General features: G+C 39.1%; 1 protein-coding gene across 1 annotated transcript in view; it reads right to left on the bottom strand.

The window, feature by feature from the left end:
- Positions 1-24129, bottom strand: part of PTPRT (protein tyrosine phosphatase receptor type T) — an 846734-nt gene that overhangs the window by 366237 nt on the left and 456368 nt on the right. The window contains exon 7 of the mRNA XM_044659804.1: positions 9982-10278. Within this exon, the coding sequence (XP_044515739.1) occupies positions 9982-10278 (297 nt within the window). The remainder of the gene's footprint in view (positions 1-9981; positions 10279-24129) is intronic.

Consider the following 24129-nt stretch of genomic DNA (forward strand, 5'->3'; position numbering starts at 1 on the left):
TAAACAGTACTGACTGACTGCTTTGGAATGACTCATCTTTTCGTCAGGTAGATGGCACAGAGGATAGAATGCCAGGTCTGGACTCGGGAAGATTCATCTTCATGAGACCCCTAGCTGTGTGACCTTGGGCAAGTCACTTAACCCTGTTTGTCTTAATTTCCTCAATTGTCAGATGAGCTAGAAAAGAAAACGGCAAATCACTCTACTATCTTTGCTAAGAAAACTCCAAAAGGGGTCATGACAAGTCAGACATGACTGAAAATGACTGAACAATAACAAAGAGAGTAGTGCTATTTATTGAATGAGTTGAAATGGGTTCAAAACATTTCTTGGGTGTATTGGAGCGTCTAAATGACTAGCATAGCCTGGGAATCAGAACTCAGACAAAAGAGTCTATAAAATCTCAAGAATAGCTCAAAAACGACTCCCCAAAAAGTAGCATTTTTTAAACAAGCCTTTTTTCTCTATAGAGAGATTTCCTAGGAGAATAAAAAATTCCTTTTTGCCTTATCTTCTAAAAATATGTCACTTGCTTTCCTCTTCTTAACAATTCATTAATGAATCCATGTTTTTTTTTCACCATGACTTTGTTTCTTCTATCCAACAGCACAGGCCTTTCCATTCTTCTGACAGAGTTCTACAACAAAGGTTAATTGCTTTATAATTTTATTCTTTTTCCTTTTAAAAAAAGTGCCCTGAAATTGCTAATTTTAACTGTGCTTCCTGTCTGTGGTTTTTTGAAAATTCCCTACAATTAAACCAGATGTTTAGATAGACCTTAAAGCTATGAGACAATTTCAAGGAAAGTTCTATTTCAATACAAAGAAGAGCAACAAGTTACAAAGGGCATCATCCTGCCTTTTTATCCAGTTTACAGTGTGACAATCATCAGAGCAAGTACTGTATTTCCTAGGCTACTTAGCTATTGTTGATTTAAGTAAAAGTTGATTAAGTATCAGTGCCAGCTTGAGAAAAACAAGTTACATCAACAAGATTTGAAAGGTAGTGATTGTCAGCAATGGGTTAAGTCAAGTCTTCCAAGTCAAGACAGAAAATTAAGGCACTACTTCATTAGTTTGGCATTGTGAGGCCAGCAATTTGGTATTTGATCCAGCAATGCCACTACTAGGTCTGTATTCCAAAGAGATCAAAGATAGGAGGAAAGGACCTATGTGTACCAAAATATTTATAGTGGAGGGTTTTTTTGTTGTTGTTGTTGTTTGTTTGTTTGTTTTTTGCAGGGGCAAAGAATTGTTAACTGAAGAGATGTCCATTAATCGGGGAAATGGGTGAATAAGTTGTAGTATCTGATTATAATAGAATACTATTATGCCCTAAGAAATGATGAAGAATATAATTTCAGAAAAACTTGTAAAGATTTATATGAACTGATGCAAAGTGAAGTGAGCCGAACCTGGAGAATACGGTACACATTAATAGCAAAAAGATAACAATAGTCAACTATGAATGACAATTATTATCAGGGATACAAGTATTCAAGATAACTCTATGAGACTTATGAAAAAAAAGGCTATCCAGAGTCATAGAAAGAACTTATGGAGTCTGTGGATTGAAGCATACTATTTTTCATTTTATTTCCCCTATTAGTTTTTTCCCCTAGTATACGCAATATGTGTCTTCTTTCACAACATAATGAGCATGGAAATATGTATTGAGTGAAAGTACATGTATAATCGATATGTTACCTGCCATCTTGGGGAGGGAGAGGTATAGGAAGGAGGAAGAGATCACAGATTGTAAAATTTCTAAAAATTATTATTAAAAATAATGTGTATATATATATATACACAAAGATAATTTGGGGAAAATTTTTTATTTAACATTGTGGGAAAGGAACATTTTCTTCTTCTATTATTTTCCAGAACTGGAGTTTGCACATCTTTGAGTACCAGAACAATCTATTTATTCTTGAAATTAATTTCATGAATGTTTTTCCTAAAATGATCATTATATTTCCATGTCTTACATAGAGTAATAAATTTAGAGCTAGAAGAGATCTTAAAGGTTGTCTATTTTGGTCCTCAGTTTCATTTCAAAGTTAAGGAAACTGAAGTAAAGAAATATTAAATTCTTGCCCAAGGTCTCAGAATTTATGAATATCTAAGGTGGAATCTGAACCCAGAATCAGTATTCTTTACACTGAACTATATGCTGTCTTTATACTAAAGATACTGGTCATATCTGAACTTCTTCTGGCATCAGAAGACATTATAGCATCAGAACACCAAATCTTTATCCCTGGCTTAATATCTGTACTTTATGCCTTTGTGACTCTAAAATCAGTTAATCTCTTTAGGCCTCAGTTTCTTCATCTGTGAAATAAGGGGGTTGTCAAACTCCAACAGAAATAGAGGTTATTAAATCACGCATAAGCATTTTATCTTTTGTTATACTGTATTTTTGTTTGATTTGCTAAATATTCCCCAATTTCTCTTTAATCTGATTTAGCAGCATTCTGATGCTCTGTGGACAAGATAATCTCAAAGGCCCCTTTCAACTCTAAAACTATCCTCTAAGATCCTTATAAAAACATGAATCACTGAGTCCTGAGATAGCCTGGTAAAGAGTATTGGATTTGGGGACAGATGGCTTGAGTTCAAATTTCAGGTCTTCCACTCACTGTCCATGTGACTTTGAGCAAGCCATGTCACACTTCCCCAGACCTCAGTTTACCTGTCTGTAATATAAGGTGATTGGACTTGATGACCTCTAAGGTCCCTTAAAATTCTAAATCTAGGAATCTATGACACAGCTTTTAGAGGTAACTAAGGAGGTATTGAAGCAAATGTTGCATTACCACTTATTGTGAATATTATGGCAAACATCACTAGGGTTTCCCTTCTAAGGTCCTATTTAATCTGAAATTTCAATGGTTCTATGGCTATTGAGATGTTTGGGGATTGCTGTTATTTAGTCTTTTTTTTTTTTTTGGTCATGTCTGACTCTTTGTGACCCTCTCTGGGGTTTTCTTGGCAAAGATACTAGAGTGGCTTGCCAATTCCTTCTCCAGCTCATTTTACAGATGAGGAAACTGAGACCAAATGGGTTAAGTGATTTGCCCAGGGTCACCCAGCTAGTAAGTGTCTGAGGCCAGAATTAAACTCACATTCCCTGATGTTAGACCTCATACTAATTTGCCAGAGAGGGCTGAGTTCATTTGGTCTGCTCTTTAGTTTTGGGGTTGCTTTCATCCCTGTCAGGGTGTTACTTGTCATGTGTCACTGCTGTCTGTATGCTTGCCTATAAATGTTATAATTCACTGCTTTTAATGTGCTATGAACTAGGAAACCAGATGTATTTAAATATACCCGTTAGAATTGTTTACAAAGTATAATTAAGTAGACTCTGACTAAGGGCCTCTCTTCTGCCTAACAGGCATGAGCTTTTATGCATGACTTTGTAATATCAATTATGGATACCCAGGGGCTTTTTTTGGTTTCCTTTCTGGTTCTCTACTGTACTCCATATGGCTAAGGATTCTGGACAAATGACCTCTGAATAAGTGAAGTGTGTCTAGGAGTGACATGGGAAAAATAAATCCTCTGACTTTAGTGATGAGAGACATGGGGCAATTTCTCAAGTCACCGAGCAACCTTTACAACAAATATAGGCATCCCCATCACCACAGGTACAATGACTCTTAAATCTATAAGCAACATAGAAAACAAGTTCCATAAGCAATGGAGCTCACAAATAAATCCCATCAGTTCAGTGAGACAGGAGACTCATTATCTCCCTGCAAAGTATTTCTTTCTAGGGACCATGAAAAGGGTTAGCTCAGTTCAATAGGTAATGTCCTCCTGCTGGGTTCTCTCATGTAAAGGGATATTGCTATAATTGTCTTTTCTGCAATCTCCCCCATGTTTAATAAACCTAGGAATTAATATTACCTGACACTGAAAAGAATTGCAATCAATTCAATAGTATTTATTAAGTGGTCATTATTGTCTATGTCTCTGGGTTAGGGGCTGAGGATACAAAAGATGAAAAGGTTTATAGTCCCTGCCTATTTTTAAGGAGATTGTTATCTAAAAGGGGGCAGATGACATGGCATGGATAAAATGGTATAATGCACAGATCTGAAGTCAAGGGAAAAATCTAGATAAAATGGTCTGGGAAAATTTGGAGAGAGAGAGAGATCAATTTCAGCTGTGAGGACAGAAGAAGACTTCATGCAAAAAATAAATTAGAGGGCTGCTAGATGGCTCCGTGGATAGAGCACCAGGCTTGGAGATAAGAGGTCCTGGGTTCAAATCTAGCCTCAGACACTTCCTAGCTATATATCTCTGGGCAAGTCACTTAACTCCCATTCCTTAGCCTTTACCACTCTTCTATCTTGCAACCAATATACAGTATGGATTCTAAGATGGAAGGTGAGGGTTTAAAAAAGAGGACTGAATTAATCCTGGAAGGAAGAGAAAGACTTTTAGAGGAGAGACAAGGAGAGAGTGCATTCTAGGCATAGGCATCATTCTGCCCAAATTCATAGAGACAGAAGGCAGCAAGTTGGATGTAAGTCTATCTACAACAAAACAAAGATTAAGGCAAGTTGAAAAAATAAGGAAAGAGAAGTAGGTAGAGTTAGATTGTGGTGGGACTTTAATCAATCAATCAATGAATCAATAAGCTTCTATTAAACTCTTACCATGTGTCAGGAACTGAGATAAATGGTGGGGATACAAAGAAAATCTAAAGCTGTCCCCTGTCCTCATGGAGCTTACATTCTGGTATGAGAGACAATAGGCAAATAATTATGTACATAAGGAGCCAGCACTTCTTCTGATAGACAATAGGTCACTGAACAAGCTTCTGAGCAAGGGGTGGATCTATACACTGAAAGTATAAGAAAAATGGATTAAGGGACAGCTAGGTGACACAGTGGATAGAGAGCCAGGCCTAGAGATAGGAGGACTTGGCTTAAAATGTGGCCTCAAACACTTCCTAGCTTTGTGACCTTCAGCAAATCACTTGTCTAGCTCCTACCACTCTTCTGCTCTGATGATACTTAGTATTGATTCTAAGACAGAAGGTTAGAGTTTCTAAAAAATAAATTAGAATGATTTTAGGAGTTTTAGGAGACAGAGAGATCACTTATGATACTATTATTGCAACAGTCCTGTAAAAGGATGGTGACAGCCTGAATTGGGGTAGTAGCTATGGGAGTGAAGGAAGAGAATGAATGGATGAGAGAGATGTTGGGGATGAGAGAGTTGTTGGGGAGGTAGAATCAATAGGACTTGACCACAGAAGCCATGTATGGGGTGTGAGAGAGGAAGGAATCAAAGATATTTAAAGATTGGGTAACCAGGAAGATAGAAGTATCACCAAAAAGGCTGAGAAGAGGGACAGATTTAGAGAGGAAGATTGTGAATTATATTTTGGACAGTGAATCCGAGGTGCTTGTGGGGCATGTCAGGGAGTTATGACGCCTAGATCCTTTGCCTATAGTAGCTGTATAATAAATATTTGTCGAATTGACTTGAATGTTCCTTCTAAAGATGGTTTGTGAAGTGAAATACTAAGAACATGAGTAGTACAAGGGTTGGCTTCTTCTTTAATCAATTACTTGATCAATAAGCATTTATTAAATTTATACTATAGGTCAGAATGGAGAAGGATTTGGCAAACCACTCTAATATCTTTGACAAGAAAACCCAGGAGATGGCATGGAGAGGAGAAAGGCCTAATGGGCTATGGTCCAGTAGGTCACAGTCACAAAGAGTTGGACATAATTGAACAACAGTAAAAATAGATCAAGAACCATACTAGGCAATGGGGATACAAATACAAAAATAGTCATCCCTACCATCAAGAAGGTTGCATTCTGAAAAAAAGGTGGGGCCTTTTGAGGCCAGCTAATCTAGTCTCTTCATTTCCAGATAAGCCATTTGAAGCCCATCGAGGTCTATGTCTTGCTTAAAGTCAAATAGCTAGCAATCAAAAATTTCAGTACAATAATGCACACAATTTTGTGTCCAGCACACTACCTCAAGTCAGGTTGCCTACCCAATCCTGCTAAAGCCTCCACTCAGAGCAATTCCTTGCTCTTTCCTTCTGTCCCTGTCCCTTTGGCTCGCTCTCTCTTTTTTTAAACCCTTACCTTCCATCTTTGAATCAATACTGTGTATTGGTTCCAAGGCAGAAGACTGGAAAGAGTTAGGCAATGGGGGTTAAGTGACTTGCCTAGGGTCACACAGCTAGGAAGTGTCTAAGGCCATATTTGAACCTAGGATCTCCCATCTTTAGGCCTGATTCTCTATCCACTGAGTCACCCAGTTGTCCCCTTTCTCTTCTTAAACCATGATTTTTGTAGTGATCATAAGACCAAGAAAAATGAAAAGTATTAACTCACAAGGGAAAGTTTGGGAGCTTCTGTTGTAGATGCCAAGTCATCAAGGAATCAAGAAAAATACACAATTGGGGAAATTGTATGGGTATATATGAAGCTGGCAATGGGGAACACTCATGAATATTGAGGTGTTTTGAAATATCCCATTTTTCCTCTAGTAGAATAGACCTCCCCCAATAGAATGCTGTCTCCTCAAGCTTGGTGACTGTGTTGTATCCCTAGGACCTAAAGTCTTGCCTTACATATTTATTTTTGTCCCATATTTATGATTTTACCAGTGCAGGGATTTCCCAGTAAGAGAACTTCCTCTACCAATGTTGAGTAGCCCTTTCTCTGAAATTAGAGCCCTGAAGAATTGCCTGGGAAAAATAAAAGGTCGTGACTTGCACAAGGTCCCACAGCTAGTATTTATTAGAGGTAGGACCTGAACACAACTGGGTTTTCCTGACTTCCTGGCCAGCTCTCTCTTTACAATCCTAAAATCATTCGCACAGAGTAAGCACTAAAGAAATGTTTGCTAAGTTGAATTGAATGTATAGTTCAGCAACAGCCAATTCATACTTCTGGTCAGCTTTACCATTAGAATTGCTAGAATTTATTGCTGTATCTCTAGAAAAGACCATTTTATTCAGCTGAATGAGATGGTAATAGGAGCTACCAGGGAGCTCGGTAGAAACTGTAAGATTATTTTGTCTTTGGAGAAGGGATTAGACCCACGTCTATCTTTCCTGAGAAGGGCTATTGAGCCTAGTTTCAAACACTGCAATGACTTTTCTCTTCCTTTATGAGGTTATTCCATTCCCAAAGTAACCGTTGATGAGGTCTATTTTCCTGACATTCAGTCTGAATTTACTGTTCTCAGTGCCATCTGATTCTTCCCAGACGTGCTATATGGATGAGTCAACACTTGTCCCAAAAAATAAATGAAATGACAGTGAATGCAATATGTGATGGGGGCACCCAGGCCGTCAGGTTCCTTCCCGTGGCTGTACTGATCCAATCTTCTCATTAAAAAGAGTGTCAAATGAAAAAGCCCTTTTGGGTGGTGTAGCAACTCACACAATCATAGTGTGTCAGAACTCCAGGGGCCCTTACAGATCATCTGATCTGATCCCCTTATTTTACAGGTAAGGAAACTAATGAAGAGAGGGAGAAATGGGAAAAGAGAACTCCCCAGGGTAACCACTTTAAAATATCAGAGCTGAAAACTGAACGCAGGTCATCTGATTCCAATTTTGGGGTTCTTTTCATTATGCCCCTCTTGGTAAATCTTTAAGGGAAAAAACAGGCCTGATTCTTGTGACATCACAAGGCACTGGAGTTTGGTGATGATAAAAGGTTTGTGGCCGATTATCTTGGAACTGTTAGAGCTCAGAAGTGAGCTATGCAAGCACAAGTTCTAGAACAAGGTTAAAGAGTGTCTCACTTTTCATTTGTATCTCCAACTCATAATCTAGTGCTTGGCACAGAGTAGGTAGTTCATAGTTTTTTGAATCTATAGCTGAAACATTCCTTGGCCAGTGGCCAGCTAGTCAAACCCTTGAAGTGATTTGTTATAGATCATAAGTGACAGAAGTGGCATTTGAACACAAATACCCAGACTCCAAAACCAAGTGCTCATGCTTACTACATGCTTATTGATTATATAAAGGATCTCTTCCCCTGTAGATATACAAGTTCTGAAACTAAAGAAAGTGATTTTTAGGAGTAGAATAGGAATTATTATTATCAATTAATCACCTATCACGTGATCTCCTCTTCCCCACAGTCTTTCCTCATATGATCACTTAGTGGCTGGCTTTCTGGCTTCTCTGTCCTTCATCTAAGCTAATCCCTAGACATTAGACACTCCTCGGTCTTTGAGCTTATAGTTGACCTTTCCAGCTTCGAAGGCCCTATGAGATCTCGTACCTCTACAGTGTCAAAGCTTTAGAAAGCCCAGGTCATGTCCATGTCAGGATAAGGCATCAGAAGGTGACTTAATATGATAATTATTATCATCACTACTGGAAATTCTCTTCAGCCTATGTAGAAGAATGATGCACAGTGAAACAATGCCTGATCATCTGTTCTCTGCCTCCACCCTTTCCAAGTAGATTACTAAAACTTAGTGGGACTTTGGAGAGATTCTAGACAGGCTGAGTAGGTGACTTTACTTTTAGTCTGAATGCTTACTATTAATGGATGATGTAGTAATGTAATGTAAGAGTTGACAGGGAGCTTAGAACTGTTCAGAAGTAGAACATAAAAGGTCAGAGCTGGAAAGAGCTGAGAGAGGTTGTAACATCAGAGGATTTAAGGCAGGACCCTAGAGATTAGGTGATTCAATTTGCCCTGCTAGTGAGAGCTCATTACATTTAGTCAGTCTCAGTCTCCAGATTGTGCCATCTTCCTGTCATGACATCATGTATTCCACTCTTTAGTCCTCTACCACCACCACCACTAATTTCCACTTCCTGTTCTGGGAACTATGTTAATCAATCCAGTGCTACTGGAATAAGCGAGTGCATCATTCAATAATTCTATGACTCCTTCACCATGTCTGTAATATCTTTCTCTGGTCACTAGTCCTCTAGGTAAATATTCAGTGATCAATTTTTCCTTGATTCATTCAACAACACCAAAGCTATTAATTTTTTGCTAGGTATGATGACAAATGCAAAATGCTAAGGAAACAAAGGAAAAACTCAAGGAGCTCAAATTCATAGCATCATAGCTTTAGAGCTGAAAAATATCTTGGAGCCCACATAGTCCACCTCACTCTTTTTTTTTTTTTAAAACCCTTGTACTTCGGTGTATTGTCTCATAGGTGGAAGAGTGGTAAGGGTGGGCAATGGGGGTCAAGTGACTTGCCCAGGGTCACACAGGTGGGAAGTGGCTGAGGCTGGGTTTGAACCTAGGACCTCCCGTCTCTAGGCCTGACTCTCACTCCACTGAGCTACCCAGCTGCCCCTCACTCTTTTTTAAAGATAAGGAAATTGAGACCCAGAGAGATCAGGTGACTTATTCAAGGTCACACAAGGAGTAAGCATCAAAAATGGGCTTTGAATCCTAATTCACAGAAACTGAATTCCAAGAAAGTGAATTCTTGTTGTATGTAGATGAGTATTATCAGGTCTTCAATCCAGGTCTCCTGATTCTAAACTCATAAAAAGGGTGAAGGAGGTCTATGCTACCTTAGTGTCTTTCCAAAGAGAGAAGAATCCCACTAGATACATAAGAGATTCTTAAAAATTCTTTTTGGTAGGAAAGATAACTGATTCAACCCAAAATCCAATGTGAGGAATGAGAACAAAAATAATAAAACTTTTTTTTCTAAATGTGGTATATTTATAAGAGAAAATGCATTCTTGGAGAGATTCTTTATCCATGGACATTTCCCCCTGGCTTTGTCTTTGTAGGACAATTAGAAACTCCTGGATTTTAACTGAGAACAAACAGAAGGTGACCTCTTCAGCCCATAGACACTGGGAGTAGAGTCTTCTAAATTGCTTTATTATGGCTGACAGACAAATTCTATCAGCAAAGCTATTTCTTTTTTAGCTGTCACTGTTGATTGAACACCCAGCAAGCAGGGAGTATTCTTCCCAACCCTGAGAAAGGACACATACCATCCTCTTCTGTCTGCACCACAAGCTCCTCGCTTTCCATCTTTCCCTCTGGGTTGGAGAGCACAAGCCTCAGTTGGATGGTCATGAATGGGCGGAGGCCCCTCAGGGTGTAGTGGGATGAAGTCTGGATGACTTCCTCAGCTTCGTACTGCTGCTGATTGAATACATACTGGTACTGGACAGTGAGGTTGTAGCTGTGACATCGGGTCACTGCATACCCAAAGGGTTCCCACTGGAGGGTCAGCTGCCTGGAGCGGATGTCCACAATCTCCACATTTTGGGGACCATGCACGGGATCTGTGGAAATAAACGAGAAGCAGAGCTATTGTCAAAGGGCAAAGGGATCTGTTCAAGGGAGAAGAAATAAACAATGTTAGAATATTTAGAGCATATCGCTATAAATTCTCTTGCATGTAACTGGTAGGTGATATAAATACTGAACAAGGTGTCAGGAAACCTGGGTTCAAATCCTACCTTTTACACATACTAGCTATATAACCCTAGACAATCATTTAAACTCTGTAGGCCATGATTTTCTCTTGGACTTAATGCCCTGTAAAGACTTTTCCAGTTCTTACTCCATGATACTATGATATATACTAACTATATGTCCATAGGAAAGCCATAATCTCTTCAAATTTCAGTTTCTTCAATCTGTAAAATGGGAATAATGATATTTACACAGTTTCTGTGAATAAAACAATGAGTGAATCTTATAACACTATGTAAATGTTAAGTTTTTGTTGCTGTTCTTATCATTATTATTATTCCTGGAATTAAAGGCACTACTAGGATCCAGGAAACCTGGGTACTAGTTCTTGTTTTGTCATCGACTATAAAGAGGCTGGGAATTATTACTCCCATTTTATAGATGATAAAACTAAATCCCAAAGAGCAGAAATGGCTCCTCCCCTTATAAACCTTCCATTTTGTATTTCATTTAACTTTCTCCAATCATATAACTGATAATAGCCAATGCATCTCACACTTAAAGTGCATTGATTCCAGATTTAGGGCCTTTTCCATTATGCCACATTGCTTCTCCAAGAGAAATAGTGAAATCAGAATTCTGGTAATAACTGTCAAGTGTCTCAACATAATAACAAATTCAGAGAAATACTAGCCCTGGGACTTGTTAGGATAGTAAGTACTGCTCTGAGGATCACCTTGAGAACTTTAATTTCATTCTAAATCTTCCATTTAATCAAAAAAATAATGATTATCAGCATTTTACATAAGAAGAAATTAAGGTGAAGAGAGTTAAAATGGCTGATCCATATGTCATTGTGAGGATTTGAACCCAGGTCACCATGAACCAAATCCAGCTGTTTCCATTGTATTAGCCTTTATCCTCAGTCACTGAAAAGGCAAACCAGGTGATTTTACACTTCAGATCCACATACATATTATTCATTCATTCATTCATCTAATAGCTTTTATTATTATGCACTATGTACTTTGTGCAAAAGTATGAAAGAAATGGTGTATAAGACAAAACAAGCTAGGGAAGAGAGGTGGTTGGTAACTAGAATGAGGGATTAAGAAAAGGCAACCCATAGGGTAGCCAAGTTGCTTAGTGGATGATAGAGAGCCAGGAGAGGAAAATTCCTGGGTTCAAATGATCTCAGATACTTCCTAGCTATGTGACCCTAGGCAAGTCACTTAACCTCAATTGCTAAGTCCTTTCTCATCTTTTGCATTGGAACTGATACTTATTGTTGATTCTAAGACAGAAGGTAAGAGTTTAAAAAGGGGAGGCAACCCACAACTGGCATTCACACAACCTTGAAAAATCAATTCCTGTCTTGTACACTTAATTTGCTTCTGTGTAAAACAAGGGAGACAGGTTGAGCCAGACCTCTGTCTCTGGAATTTAGATTCCATGTTGGACTATGACTATTATCTAAAACACATACACATACACATGCATATATAATCAGGAATGCTGTCAGAGAAGTCATAGAATAGACAGAGCACTAAATTTGGAGTCAAGAAGATGGGTTGTCTTGCCTCAGACATTAGTTGGACAAGTAGATTCATAGCTCCATGCCTCAGTTTCCTCATCTGTAAAATGAAGTGGATGGATTCACTAGCCGTTTAAGGTATTCTTCACCTCTACATGCATGATCCTATGATAATGATGAAGATTCCTCAGTGGTAAGCATGGCTGACTCTTGGTCAAATTATAAAATCAGTTTAGGTCAATGATGGGCAAATTAAGGCTCCATGGGCCAGATGCTGGGGGGGAGGAAAGGGGAGCCCTGAAATGTTCTATCCGGCCCTGGACATTATTCCTAATCTGACATATACAATGAGTAGGATACAATACTATGAAACTTTGAAAGAGTTGACTTAGAAACAGACGGACAGATGAGCATTTCCTTTCCTTTGGCCCTTCTTTAAAAAGTTTGCCCATCACTGGTTTAGGTAATTGCTATATTTCCCTCCTCCTCCCATCTCAATTCTCCTTCATGGTGTCTTTAACCCTTCCAGATCTAGCCCCCTTATCTAGTCTTCTGGGAACATGACTAGGAAGCCAGCCTCCTTTTCTCCTACCATTGAGCCTCAAAGTCCTTTCCCTGGAGGTTTCGTTTTTTAAAATTAAGCTCATTTAATTAATTAATTAATTTAGACTATTTTTTCCATGGTTATGTAATTCATGTTCTTTCCTTCCCTCCTCCCACCCCTCTCCCATAGGCAACGAGCAATTCCACTGGATTTTACATGTGTCAGTGATCAAGACCTATTTCCATATTATTAATATTTGCATTAGGGTGATTGTTTAGAATCAACATCCCCAATCATATCCCCATTGAACCATGTGATCAAGTAGTTGTTTTTCTTCTGTGTTTCTCCTCCCACAGTTCTTCCTCTGAATGTGGCTAGTTTTCTTTCTCATAAGTCCCTCAGCCTTGCTCTGGATCCTTACATTGCTGCCAGTACAGAAGTCCATTACATTCTATTTTACCACAGTGTACCTGTACAATGTTCTCCTGGTTCTGCTCCTCTCACTCTGCATCAATTCCTGGAGGTCATTCCAGTTCACATGAAATTCTGCCAGTTCATTTGTCCAATTGTCCAATTTGTCCAATTCCAATGTCCAGTTGAAGGACATTCCCTCATTTTCCACTTTTTGCCACCAGAAAGAGCACAGCTATAAATATTTTTGTACAAGTCCTTTTCCTTATTATCTCTTTGGGGTATAAAGGGAGGGTTTTTGTTTTTAACAGGAACAGCAGTGAAAACTAAGGTCCATGTGTTTTTACTAGCAATATTCTTTGGAAAACTATTTTCAAAGAAGCAAATATAAATATCACATAAAAGGCAATAGAGTAGGAGCATGATGGGTATGAATAGGTTATGACAAAGAATGAGAAACTCTAAGAATAGGAGTAAAAAACCTTCTGAAGGAACTATATGATAAGAAGACTAGATGGATTAGAGATATGCTAAGAGCAAGTGATGACAGTCAGATTGGCAGAGTGTTCTACTGGTATCCTCAAGAAATCAAAAGAAAGCAAGAAAGGTTTCTATAACACAAGTGAAGTTTATGGACAGGGGAGGAGGGCAGAGACAGAAATAACAGTTGTATAGGATGGGAAGGTATGCATGGGCTATAGTCATTACTATAAACAGACAGACTGGGAAGGATTTTTGCATCAGGGATATCAGAAATGCATTTGTATAATTTTCAGAGTTACAGCAGAAAGATGAGATCTGGATCAAGCTTGGGCTTCAGTGGTAAAAGCTGTTCCACCAGTTACATTCTTCAAACCCATTCCCACAGTATGAGTCGATTAATCTAATTTCAGCTAGGGTATGAGCTAATGGCTATGGAATCCTTAAGGTAATATCTCCTTTGGGGATATTTACATTTTAGTAGCAATTTTTAATCTCAAAAACAAAAAGTCTTTGATACCCAAAGGAATACATTTCTTATGGTTCAATTTCAGGCATGATTAGAAAAGTCATCTTTTAAAATGATCGAGGGAAGTTTTCTGGGGAAAGGGAATCTCTTGGTGAACTCCTGTGAATCAAATAATTATCTCCCCAATAGGATTTACAAGATAAGTTTTCATAAAATGGATTCACAGAAGTCCCACAAATGTATATTCTTTTGTCTCATCATAGTATAGAAGTGACCAAAGGTTTTCAAAGCCTATAAAGAAAGGTCATGGTAGGAACCACCATGTGAGAAAGACTTTGAATACTGGTCCATTGACTAATAGACTGTGGATCTTCAAACAGAGAATCAGCCTAGCTCCATTCAGAGAAGTTCATCACCAGAAGGTTGGCCACCAGGTGATCAATTTTTTTGGCCACAGCAAGTCATTAAAATGTTTACTAAGACCTGGAGGGGTAGCCATCTGCAAAAGAGCAGCAAGGAGCCAAAGTAATGAAATCACAGATATTCTGAAGCATTGCTTTGTAAATCGATTTTGATAAATTTTGTTGGTTAATAATAAGCTGTATCATTATGGACTAAATATCAAATTTTATCCAAACTAACTGGCAGTCATTTCTGTGCCTGGCCTGAGTAAAAAGCTCACTGAATACCAAAACAATTTATGTTCAAACAACCACAAACAATTGAAAATGAATGTGGTAAAATTACAAAGAACAAGCTTGGCCTTAAAGAAAAGACTGGAAAAAAATCTCTCCTGACACTTTTCAAGAAGTGGGGATGGAGAAAGGGGAGGTCTCACTTGTATGGAACATTGCATATAAGCCAATTTTTTACAATGTGTAGATTGGATTTGCTGAATTTTTTTCTGTTTTTCCTTTGGATAAATTCTTTGTTATATGGGATGATTCATTAGGAGGAAAGAATGGGATGGATAAAGAGAGAAAAATATGAGTGGCGGCAAAACAAAAAGTATCTATAAAAATCCAACTAAAAAATCCCCCTATGTTTAGTAGATTTCTGACACTTAGTAAAAAGACAACTAAAAATATTCCAGTCAAATGGGCATATAGAACAATACTATAATTTTCAAAACCTAAAAATGGGATTTTCTGTAAAATTTTAGAATTCTATAAAAATGAAAAATAAAATTATAAATCTACAAAATAAAATGGCATACATCTTGCTATTTGATATGATTTGTTCATTATTTGTCTTCTTCATTTGTATACTTATAGAATTATAGAATCTCAGAATCATCAGGGACCTCAGTGGTCATCTAGTTGAATTATCCCCATCAGGCATGAATCTGTTCTACTACATTCCTGACAGGTGGATCATCCAGTTTTTACTTCAATCCTTCCAGAGACAGAGAAACCATCATATCACAAGGCAGTTCACTTTGCATTTGAATACCATAATTGCTGGGCAGTTATTCCTTCCAGTGATTTCATCCATTGGTTTTGGTTCTATCCTCTGGAACAATAGAGAAAAAATGTAATCCATTTCCCTTATGATACTCTTCAAATATATGTAGACAGAGTCCATGTGTCTCTTATGTTCCCCTTTCAGGCAAAACATTTTTAGTTTTCATTAAGAAATTCTCCTAGATTTCAAAGGATTTATAGTTAAAAGGAAGCCTCAAGGTCACCAAGTCCAATTTCCTCATTTTATAGTAAAAAAAAAGTGGAGTCACAGAGAGGTTAAATGACTTTTTTAGGGTAACACAGCCAGTAAATTCTTGAAATAGGATCTGAACCTAGGTCTTCTGACTTTAAGACAAATACCTTTCCAATTAGATCATGGACCATTTTGATCAATCTCTGGTTGGGTTAGCTTAATAAAGAGTAAGGTCTTTACTTTTAGCTCTATGCTCTTCTGTCCATAGCACAGCAGACATTCAGATATTTCAACAATTAATCAATAAGTATTATCAGGCACTAACTATATGCCAGAGGATATAGAGAAAGGCAAAAAACATGTTCCCTAACCTCAAATAGCTTATTTTCCTTTTTATAAAATTCAATTTTATTTTATTTTTGGGTACATATTCTCTTCATCCCACCATTGAGAAAGCAAAATACAAACGAAAGAAACAAAAACCAAAAAACCAAAGCATTTGACTATACAGATATGTATAGTCAAACAAAAAAAATTCTCACTTTGGCAATGTAAAAAAAGTGCATTTTAATCTAAACTCAGAGTTTATCAGCTTTCTTTCACATGTTTGATAGAATTCTTTATCATGAGTCCTCTGAAATCATGGCGGCTCATTGTATTAATCAATGCAAGGAGCTTTTGTTCTACAGAGTGATGACATACACAGTGTACATGGAATGTAATTTTAGAGGAAGACAGTGGGGAAGGGGGTACCCAGAAAGGCCTCCCAGAGAAGGTAGAACTTTAGGTGAGTCAGGAAGAAAGTCAATGAAGCCCAGGGGAGAGGTGAAGAAGGAGAATATTTTAGACATGAGGAAATGTCAATGAGAAGCCAAGGAGTTGAAAAAAACAAGTGCTTTAGGGGAGAAATAGCAAGTAGGCCAGTGTAGACAGGTGGTACAGTAAGTGGCAGGGAGTAATTGGAAAGGTAGGAAGGGTTGGTTTAGCCGTACAGGTTTTTCCAAACATTTAGATGTTGAACTCAAGGTATAAGGTTGCTTCCCTTCCTTACTGGCTTATCCCTGGAGCTCCACGCAAGACTGTGAGAGAGGACATGACTAGAGGCAGAGATACAACCAGGGCATAAGTCATAGCTCTCTTGCTTTTAGGAAAAACTAGTAAGAAAGCTCAGAGAAAACAAACAGCTGGGAGGCAGAAACCTCACTGATCCTTTGAAGTGCTCAAATCAACTAGAGAGGAAAATGTAGGGGCTTGAGAGCCATTAGTGTTGAACTGAGCTCCTTGCATTCTCCAGTGACGGATCTCTCAGAGTGGAGATCACTCGAGCTCATTTTGGTAAATAGACCATCTTTCCTGCTTCTGAAGAGCCTCCTTTATATAGAAACCTTTCTCTTTTTTTCCGTTTTTAAAAAAGCTTTCAAAAGGAAGGGATGTATATTCTATCCCTCATAGCCAAAATGCAAGCCCAGGTCCCAGGTGAACTGCATGGTGGAAGAGCAATGGTCCAGCCGGGGGCAGCAGAGAGCTGCAAAAAGAGGAAAAAGAAAAAGTGGGGGGAATAAAAGAAAATCCCCAAAGGGGAAGATGGGGGGGGTCAATAACTCATATCTTGGAAAGCCCCAGGGAGCTGGAATTGGGAGTTTGGGGGATTAAGCTTGGGCAACCAGTACTTACAAGGGAGGGAAACTGAGGATTGAGTTCACACCGGAAACAAAGCACTGTATTTGGAAGAGAGAAATCAGAGAACCAGATGGAAAACATAGAGCAGCTGGGACAAGCAGCAGGACAAGCCCAGGAAGCAGTGAAGGAATGTGGTTCAGTCAGAAGACAAAGCCACTGGCTCCAGGAGAGCTGAGCTAGAAAACACAACTGAGTTCTGAAGGTCCACCCAATGGTTCTTAAGATGATCAGGGCTGGTGGGATTCCTGAGCATGCATGGGCAATAATTTTTAAAAAATAAGGGTGAAGGAAAAGGTCTGTCCGTGGATAAGGACTGGGCCTGTGATTTCATTGACCCAGGGAGCTGCCAAGATGAAAAAAATTCCCTCAACCAGTAGGAGCTAGCATAAAACATTGAGGGATTAAATGACTTGCTTGGAATCACAGCCAATGTGTGTTATAGAGGAGGAACTTGAATTTAGTTCAGCTCTCTAACCACTCCAGTACCCTGCCTCTGTGGGCCTAAGATGATCTAAAACATGGGAAGAGGCATATTCCATTAAAAGAGCTGGCTGGAAATGTGTTGGGTACGTGAGAAGGAAGAGAGCCCTGCACTTTCCCAGGTAGTAGAGTCTGACTTTCAGAAGTTGAATAAATAGAATGAATCATTCCCTAACAATAGCTGTGCCTTGCTTTTTACTGAACATCCTTGCCTTTGTTCCAAGCTCTTCTCTCCAGAATGCTTTGAAATCACTGCTGTCTCATTCAAAAGACAGCTTGCAAATTGAGCAATGGGAGAGTTCACATTTTCAGTCCATTTCCTTGCTCCCTCTCCTCTTCCTTCTCCACTCCCCGCTCCCCACCATCAACATGCATTTGTTTACATGCCAAACTCTGGCTTCAATCCAGATAAGGAAATCTGAGGATTTGCCTCCCAACTGCATCAAACAGGCTTGAAATTGCTGAGAAAGTGATGCGTGTGTAGCTGTAATTGGGTTTATTGAGTTGGGTTCCCCTACTGAAATATTTGAAAGGCAGGAAGCTAAAGTTTCTTATTCTTTCCCCTGGATCTTATTGAATGATAGCTGACAATTCAAAAACTTTTCTACAAACTAAAAAATACACTGATTGCTCTGAGATAATGGGATGTTAGCCCCTGCCTTCTAGCATCTTGCACTAAGTGAGTGTGTGGGTAGTATCTTTGTACTATCTCTCACAACTCTCCTTTGTACTTTATTCCCACACCCTACACCCTAATCTCATGATTAGTTTATTGCCATCATCCTCTAAGTGATCTCTCTGTCTTCAGCCTCTCTTCCCTTCTATTCATTCAGAGAACATTGCCAAATTTCTAAATCTTTCTAAAATATGTCACTTTTTCTATTCCTACATTTCCATAATATTCTAGGCAACTCAAAATCTGGATCCAGTCTATCTCTTTTCATCTCAGGCCATGCTAATCCTAAACAAGAGCCCTCTTTAGATTTATTACTTCCACTCTAGTTATGGAATACAAGTCTCCCCTTTTCCCTTTACCAGTACGCTTGTTTATGTTATTCTGTAGCCTGAAATGGCCTCTCCTCCCTCTATTCTTACCTGCTGAACTTCTAACCAGATCAACTCTAACCTTGTCCATTAAGCTTCTCCTAATGACTCCCACCTAAAATAATGGCTGTCTCCCTCTGAACTGAACTTAGAATGTTTATTATCTCCATCACCCTTTGAAAACTTAATATTATTCTTCTCATATTCTCATTGGATCATCAATCTAGAAGTGGAAGGAAGGTTAAAGGTCATATAGATCAGCTTCTTTATTTTACTCATAGAGAAACTGAGAAATCAAGTGGTCTTCCCAAGCTCACATATGCAATCAAGGATTTAAACACATATCCTGAAAAAACAAGTTCAGACATCTTCCCACTGTACCACAGGTCCTTTCATATTGTTTATTTCACTTTACTCATGTTTTTGTCCAACTAATCTAGAAGCTCTTTGAGGGCAGGAGCAAATTGTGGCATTTCTTTGGATTCACTCATAGCACTGTTCTCAAGATCAGGCAGATGGTAGATAATAAATACCTGTCGAATGAATGAATAAACTCATTGAATCAAATAGTTTCGAAATCAGCAGGGACCTCAGGGACCCTCTGGATCAAGATTTACCTGAGCAAGAATCTCTTCTACAAGTCTTTCTAGATATATGGCCATAAAAGGGCATGTGGGAATACTGACTGTAATGGGCAATCTTTTATATCCTAGAATGGTTCCTTCCACTTATGGACAGTTCTTAAGTCTGAGGAAATTGTTTTTTATATTGAGCTGAAATTAACTAGCCATAATCTATTGGTCCTAATTCTGCCCTCTGGGGCAAAACAGAACAAATCTGATCTCATTTATTTGTGATAGCCCTTCAAATACTTTGAAGATGGATACCATATCTCATTAAACCATCTCTTATCTATTTTTAAAATCTCCAGTTCCTTTAAAAGAGCATCACATAGCATCATCTCCATTCCTCCAGGACATCCTGGCTGCCTTTCCTTTGGACATTCCTTAAAAATCTGATACTTTTTCTTTTTTAGTTTTCTTTTAAATTATTTTTGAAACTACAAGGGTGACAGGTCTATCTATTACCTATTAAAGAGAGGACATACTTTATCCCTACCTCACCATGTTTATCTACCTCTCCTCCCCTTCTGTCCCCATTCTCAACACAGACCTAGGTGGGGATTCCTCAAGAATTCAGGAACACACTGCTGTGGACAGATGTCAAATCACTATGGCCCTGCTCTTCTTCTGACTTTTTGTTTTCCCAGGGATGAGCCTCCTAGCATTATCCTCAAGCTTAGGGACATACTGAAAATGTATTCCATTTGTTTAGGTGGGTGAGGAAACCTTGATTCTCATCCTTTGTAAAAAGTAGTTAAAGGGGGCAGCTGGGTAGCTCAGTGGATTGAGAGCCAGGCCTAGAGACAGGAGGTCCTAGATTCAAATCTGGCCTCAGACACTTCCCAGCTGTGTGACCCTGGGCAAGTCACTTGACCCCCATTGCCCACCCTTACCACTCTTCCACCTAGGAGCCAATACACAGAAGTTAAGGGTTAAAAAAGTAGTTAAAGAATTTGGAGCTTTCTGAACCAAGCATGTGGGAGAAAGAGGTACAGGAGTCAGTCCCTTATGGGGACAAGTGCAGAAGACCATCTTCAGACAGTAGCAGGAGTACTTCTCCTTAGAGATGGCAGGACAGGATAAGATGGTTTCAGAAGGTAGATAGGTAGGAGTAAGGGGAGTTTCTGCTTAGCAGTTTTTAATTAAACTTTATCTGAGACTCCCTCAAGGGTTTCTGGGCATACAAGTGCCAGCTGCTGCTGTCCTTGTCTTATAGAAAAGAATGCTTATGTATTATTAGTCCCAAAGTCACCCTGAGATGATATCTAGTGGACAACAACCAACACATCTGGTTGGCAAAAGGCCCAGAGACAGTTCCCATGACAGTGAATGTACAGCATCCTAGAAGACCTTTTCCTTAGTGGGCGACAGACAACCTCTTTCTGGTTCATTCTGATGCTACACATCCCATCCCCATCCCCATTATTCAAATAGACTTCCAAACTTCAACATGTTACCAAGAATCAGTGTTAGTAATGGAAGAAACACAGGGCCTAACATCAGGAAAAGCCTGAGTCTGATTCTAGCCTCTGACATTTATTCATTTTTTGTACACCAAAGTCATAGAATCTTTTTAGCCTCAATTTCTTAATCCCTAAAGCAGGAACAATAATATCTGTAGAATCTACCTTATGGGGTTGGTGTAAAGAGCCTTACAACTCTTAAAGTATTATATAAATTCCAGTCAACAACACTATTATTTATGTTTGTTGAAATATCCGGGGTTTTTTTCCCTTTTGAACAGCTAGTTAGCACAGTGGATAGAATTCCAGGTCTAAAGTTGGAAGAACCTGGGTTCAAATCTGTCCTCAGCCACTTCCTAGCAATATGACTCTGGGAAGGTTACTTAACCCAGATTGCCTAGCCCAGTGATGGGCAAACTGCAGCCCCACAGGCCAGATGCAGCCCCCTGAAATGTTCTATCCAGCCTCAAGACATTATTCCTAATCTGATGAATACAGTGATTAGGATACAAATAAAATGAAACTCGAAAGAGTTGCCTTAGAAACAGACTGACAGATGAGCATTTCCTTTCCTTTGGCCCCCTCTTTAAAAAGTTTGCCCATCACTGGCCTAGCCCATACTGCTCTTCTGTCTTAGAACTGATACCAAGACAATAGGCAAGGGTTTAAAAAAACAACACCTTCCTTCAAGGTTCAAATCATGTACAAGCTCCTTCATGAAACTCCCTGATTTCTTTCTTCTCTTACCTAGAAGAAAGTCATTTCTCCTCCTCAAATTCTTCATAGTGGCTGGATCTCTTCTGCTTCTATGACACAATACCATAATATTTTTTTTAAAGCCCTTATCTCCCATCTTAGAATCAATACTGCATACTGGTTCCAAGGCAGAAGAGAGGTAAGGGCTAGGCAATGGGGGTTAAGTGACTCAACCAGGATCACACAGCTAGGAACCTAGGACCTCCCATCTCTAGGTCTGGCTCTCTGTCTACTGAGCCACCCGGCTGCCCCCACCATAGTCTTTTATTTTAGCTCCCCTCCTACCAGACTGGGGGAACCAACCCCTGGGGGAAGGGCTATGCCATCTTTCCATCCTTGAAGCATTGACGCACACAGAAAGTGCTAAGTAAGGAAGGAAATGCTTGTTGATGTTCTCCTTCTGTTCCTGCTCAGATGCCATCTACACCATCACTGGGGGGAAAAATCTTAGGCTGGCAGTTTCTCTGAATCATGGCAGGTATGTGAGCAGCCATGCTAGTTCTGAGCTTCAGGCTCCCTTTGGGGAAGGGGACTGGAAGTTATCATATTAAGATGCAGTATTGTGGGCTTGGAGTTAAAAGACCTGAGTTTGAATCTTGCTTCTGCTTACTAGCCGTATGACCCTCAGTTTCCACATCTATAAAATGGCCACAGTATCCCTTCTCTGCCTGACTCACAAGGCTATTGTGAAGAAGAAATGAGAGAGGGGGCTGCTAGGTGCCTCAGAGGATAGAGAGCCAGGCCTAAAAATGGGAGGGTCTGGGTTCAAATGTGGCCTCAGACACTTCCCAGCTGAGTAACCCTGAGCAAGTCACTTAATCCCCATTGCCTAACCCTTACCACTCTTTTGCCTTGCAACTAATACACAGCATTGATTCTAAGACAGAAGGTAAGGGGTTTTAGATTTAATTTAATTTATTCATCTTTCTTGGTTACACATATATTATCATACAAAATATATTTCAATAGGTTATTGTTGTAAGAGAATATTCATATAAAATCAAAATTCCAAAATTAAAAAAAGGTTTAAAAAAAGATGAAGTAAGGAGCAGCTGGGTAGCTCAGTGGATTGAGAGCCAGGCCTAGAGACGGGAGGTCCTAGGTTCTAATCTGGCCTCAGACACTTCCCAGCTGTGTGACCCTGGGCAAGTCACTTCACCCCCATTGCCTAGCCCTTACCACTCTTCTGCCTTGGAGCCAATACACAGTAATGACTCCAAGACAGAAGGTAAGGGTTTAAAAAAATTAAATTAATTAAATTTTAAAAAATAATAATAAAAATAATTTAAATAATTTAAAAAGATGAAGTAAGATAATAGATAGCAGCCAATATCTCCCTAAGCTCTTAGTCCTTGAATGTCTGTGTATGTGGGCAATGGACTGCAGATTGCTGAGTAAATGGGCAATGGTAGAGCAGGGGGTAGAACAATGGATTTGGAGTCAGGATCTGCCTGAGTCTTAATCCTCACTCTTACTAGCTGTGTGATCCTGGGCAAGAAGCTTAACCTCTCCAACCCTCAGTTTCTTAATCTATAAAAGGGAGATAATAGCATCTATTTTTCCAGGGTTGCTGTGAGGATAAAAAGAGATAGCACTTGTAAAGCTCACTGAAACATTTAGCGTGCTTCATTTGTTTACTGTCCTAGAAAATCCTGGATTTGACTTTTGTTTTTGGTGGTGGTGGTGGTGGTGGTTCATTCATAACTGGGCTAGGAAATACTGATTTCCTCTCCAAACTTTCCCAACTGCCTTCTTTATCTTCTTTAGGCCTTAAGTGAGGAGACAAGTTGGGATGTTTCTGTTGTACAGACAATGAGAGCCAGCTTTAGAATCAGGACTAGAACCTCTGCAATAATAATATCTGGGCCTCCTTAAGTGGGTACAAGTAGTCAGAACTAGAAACCGAGCCCCAAACCCTCCAGTGTCTTGCATGATAAAAACTAGTTAGTATCTATATGCCATTTATAGGTTTGCAAAGCACATCATCTGTATTATTGCATTTGATCCTCACAACAACCCTGGGAAGTGGGTGCTATAATTATTGAGGTAGATTCTGTTATTCTCCCTATTTTACAAATGAGGCCAAAAGAAGTTAAGGGACCTTCCAAGTTTCTGACAGTAGTAAATTAATAAGGTAGGACTTGAACTCAGGACTCCATGACACTAACTCCAACACTCAACCCACTATTTAGAAAAAGTAGGAAACATAAAGTAGTGTATTAGAAATTTACAAGGACTGGATGCGCCATGGTGAGGAAAATGCAAAATGGGCCATCCATGAGACACAGGAGGCAGCATCAAAGTCAGGCATTGGAGGAAGTCTAGAATAAGTTGTATTGTTTTCTGGTCTTATTTTCAGAGTAAGCTAAAAGTGTGTGGTATTGTGTGTGTTTGTTTATAGACACACACATGACATTTATATGCATATATTGGGAGATTAGAGAAAAATAGAATTTATACAGGATGATTATTTATCCCTGAATAACTGCTGAATTAAGTATAATATTACACAGTTTTAGCTTTTTCAAGTTCCCTAACGGCTATATGATTTCATCAGCGTGAATATTCCTTTTTGTGA

Source organism: Gracilinanus agilis, chromosome 2, assembly GCF_016433145.1.
Source record: "Gracilinanus agilis isolate LMUSP501 chromosome 2, AgileGrace, whole genome shotgun sequence".
In the NCBI taxonomy this organism is placed as follows: domain Eukaryota; kingdom Metazoa; phylum Chordata; class Mammalia; order Didelphimorphia; family Didelphidae; genus Gracilinanus; species Gracilinanus agilis.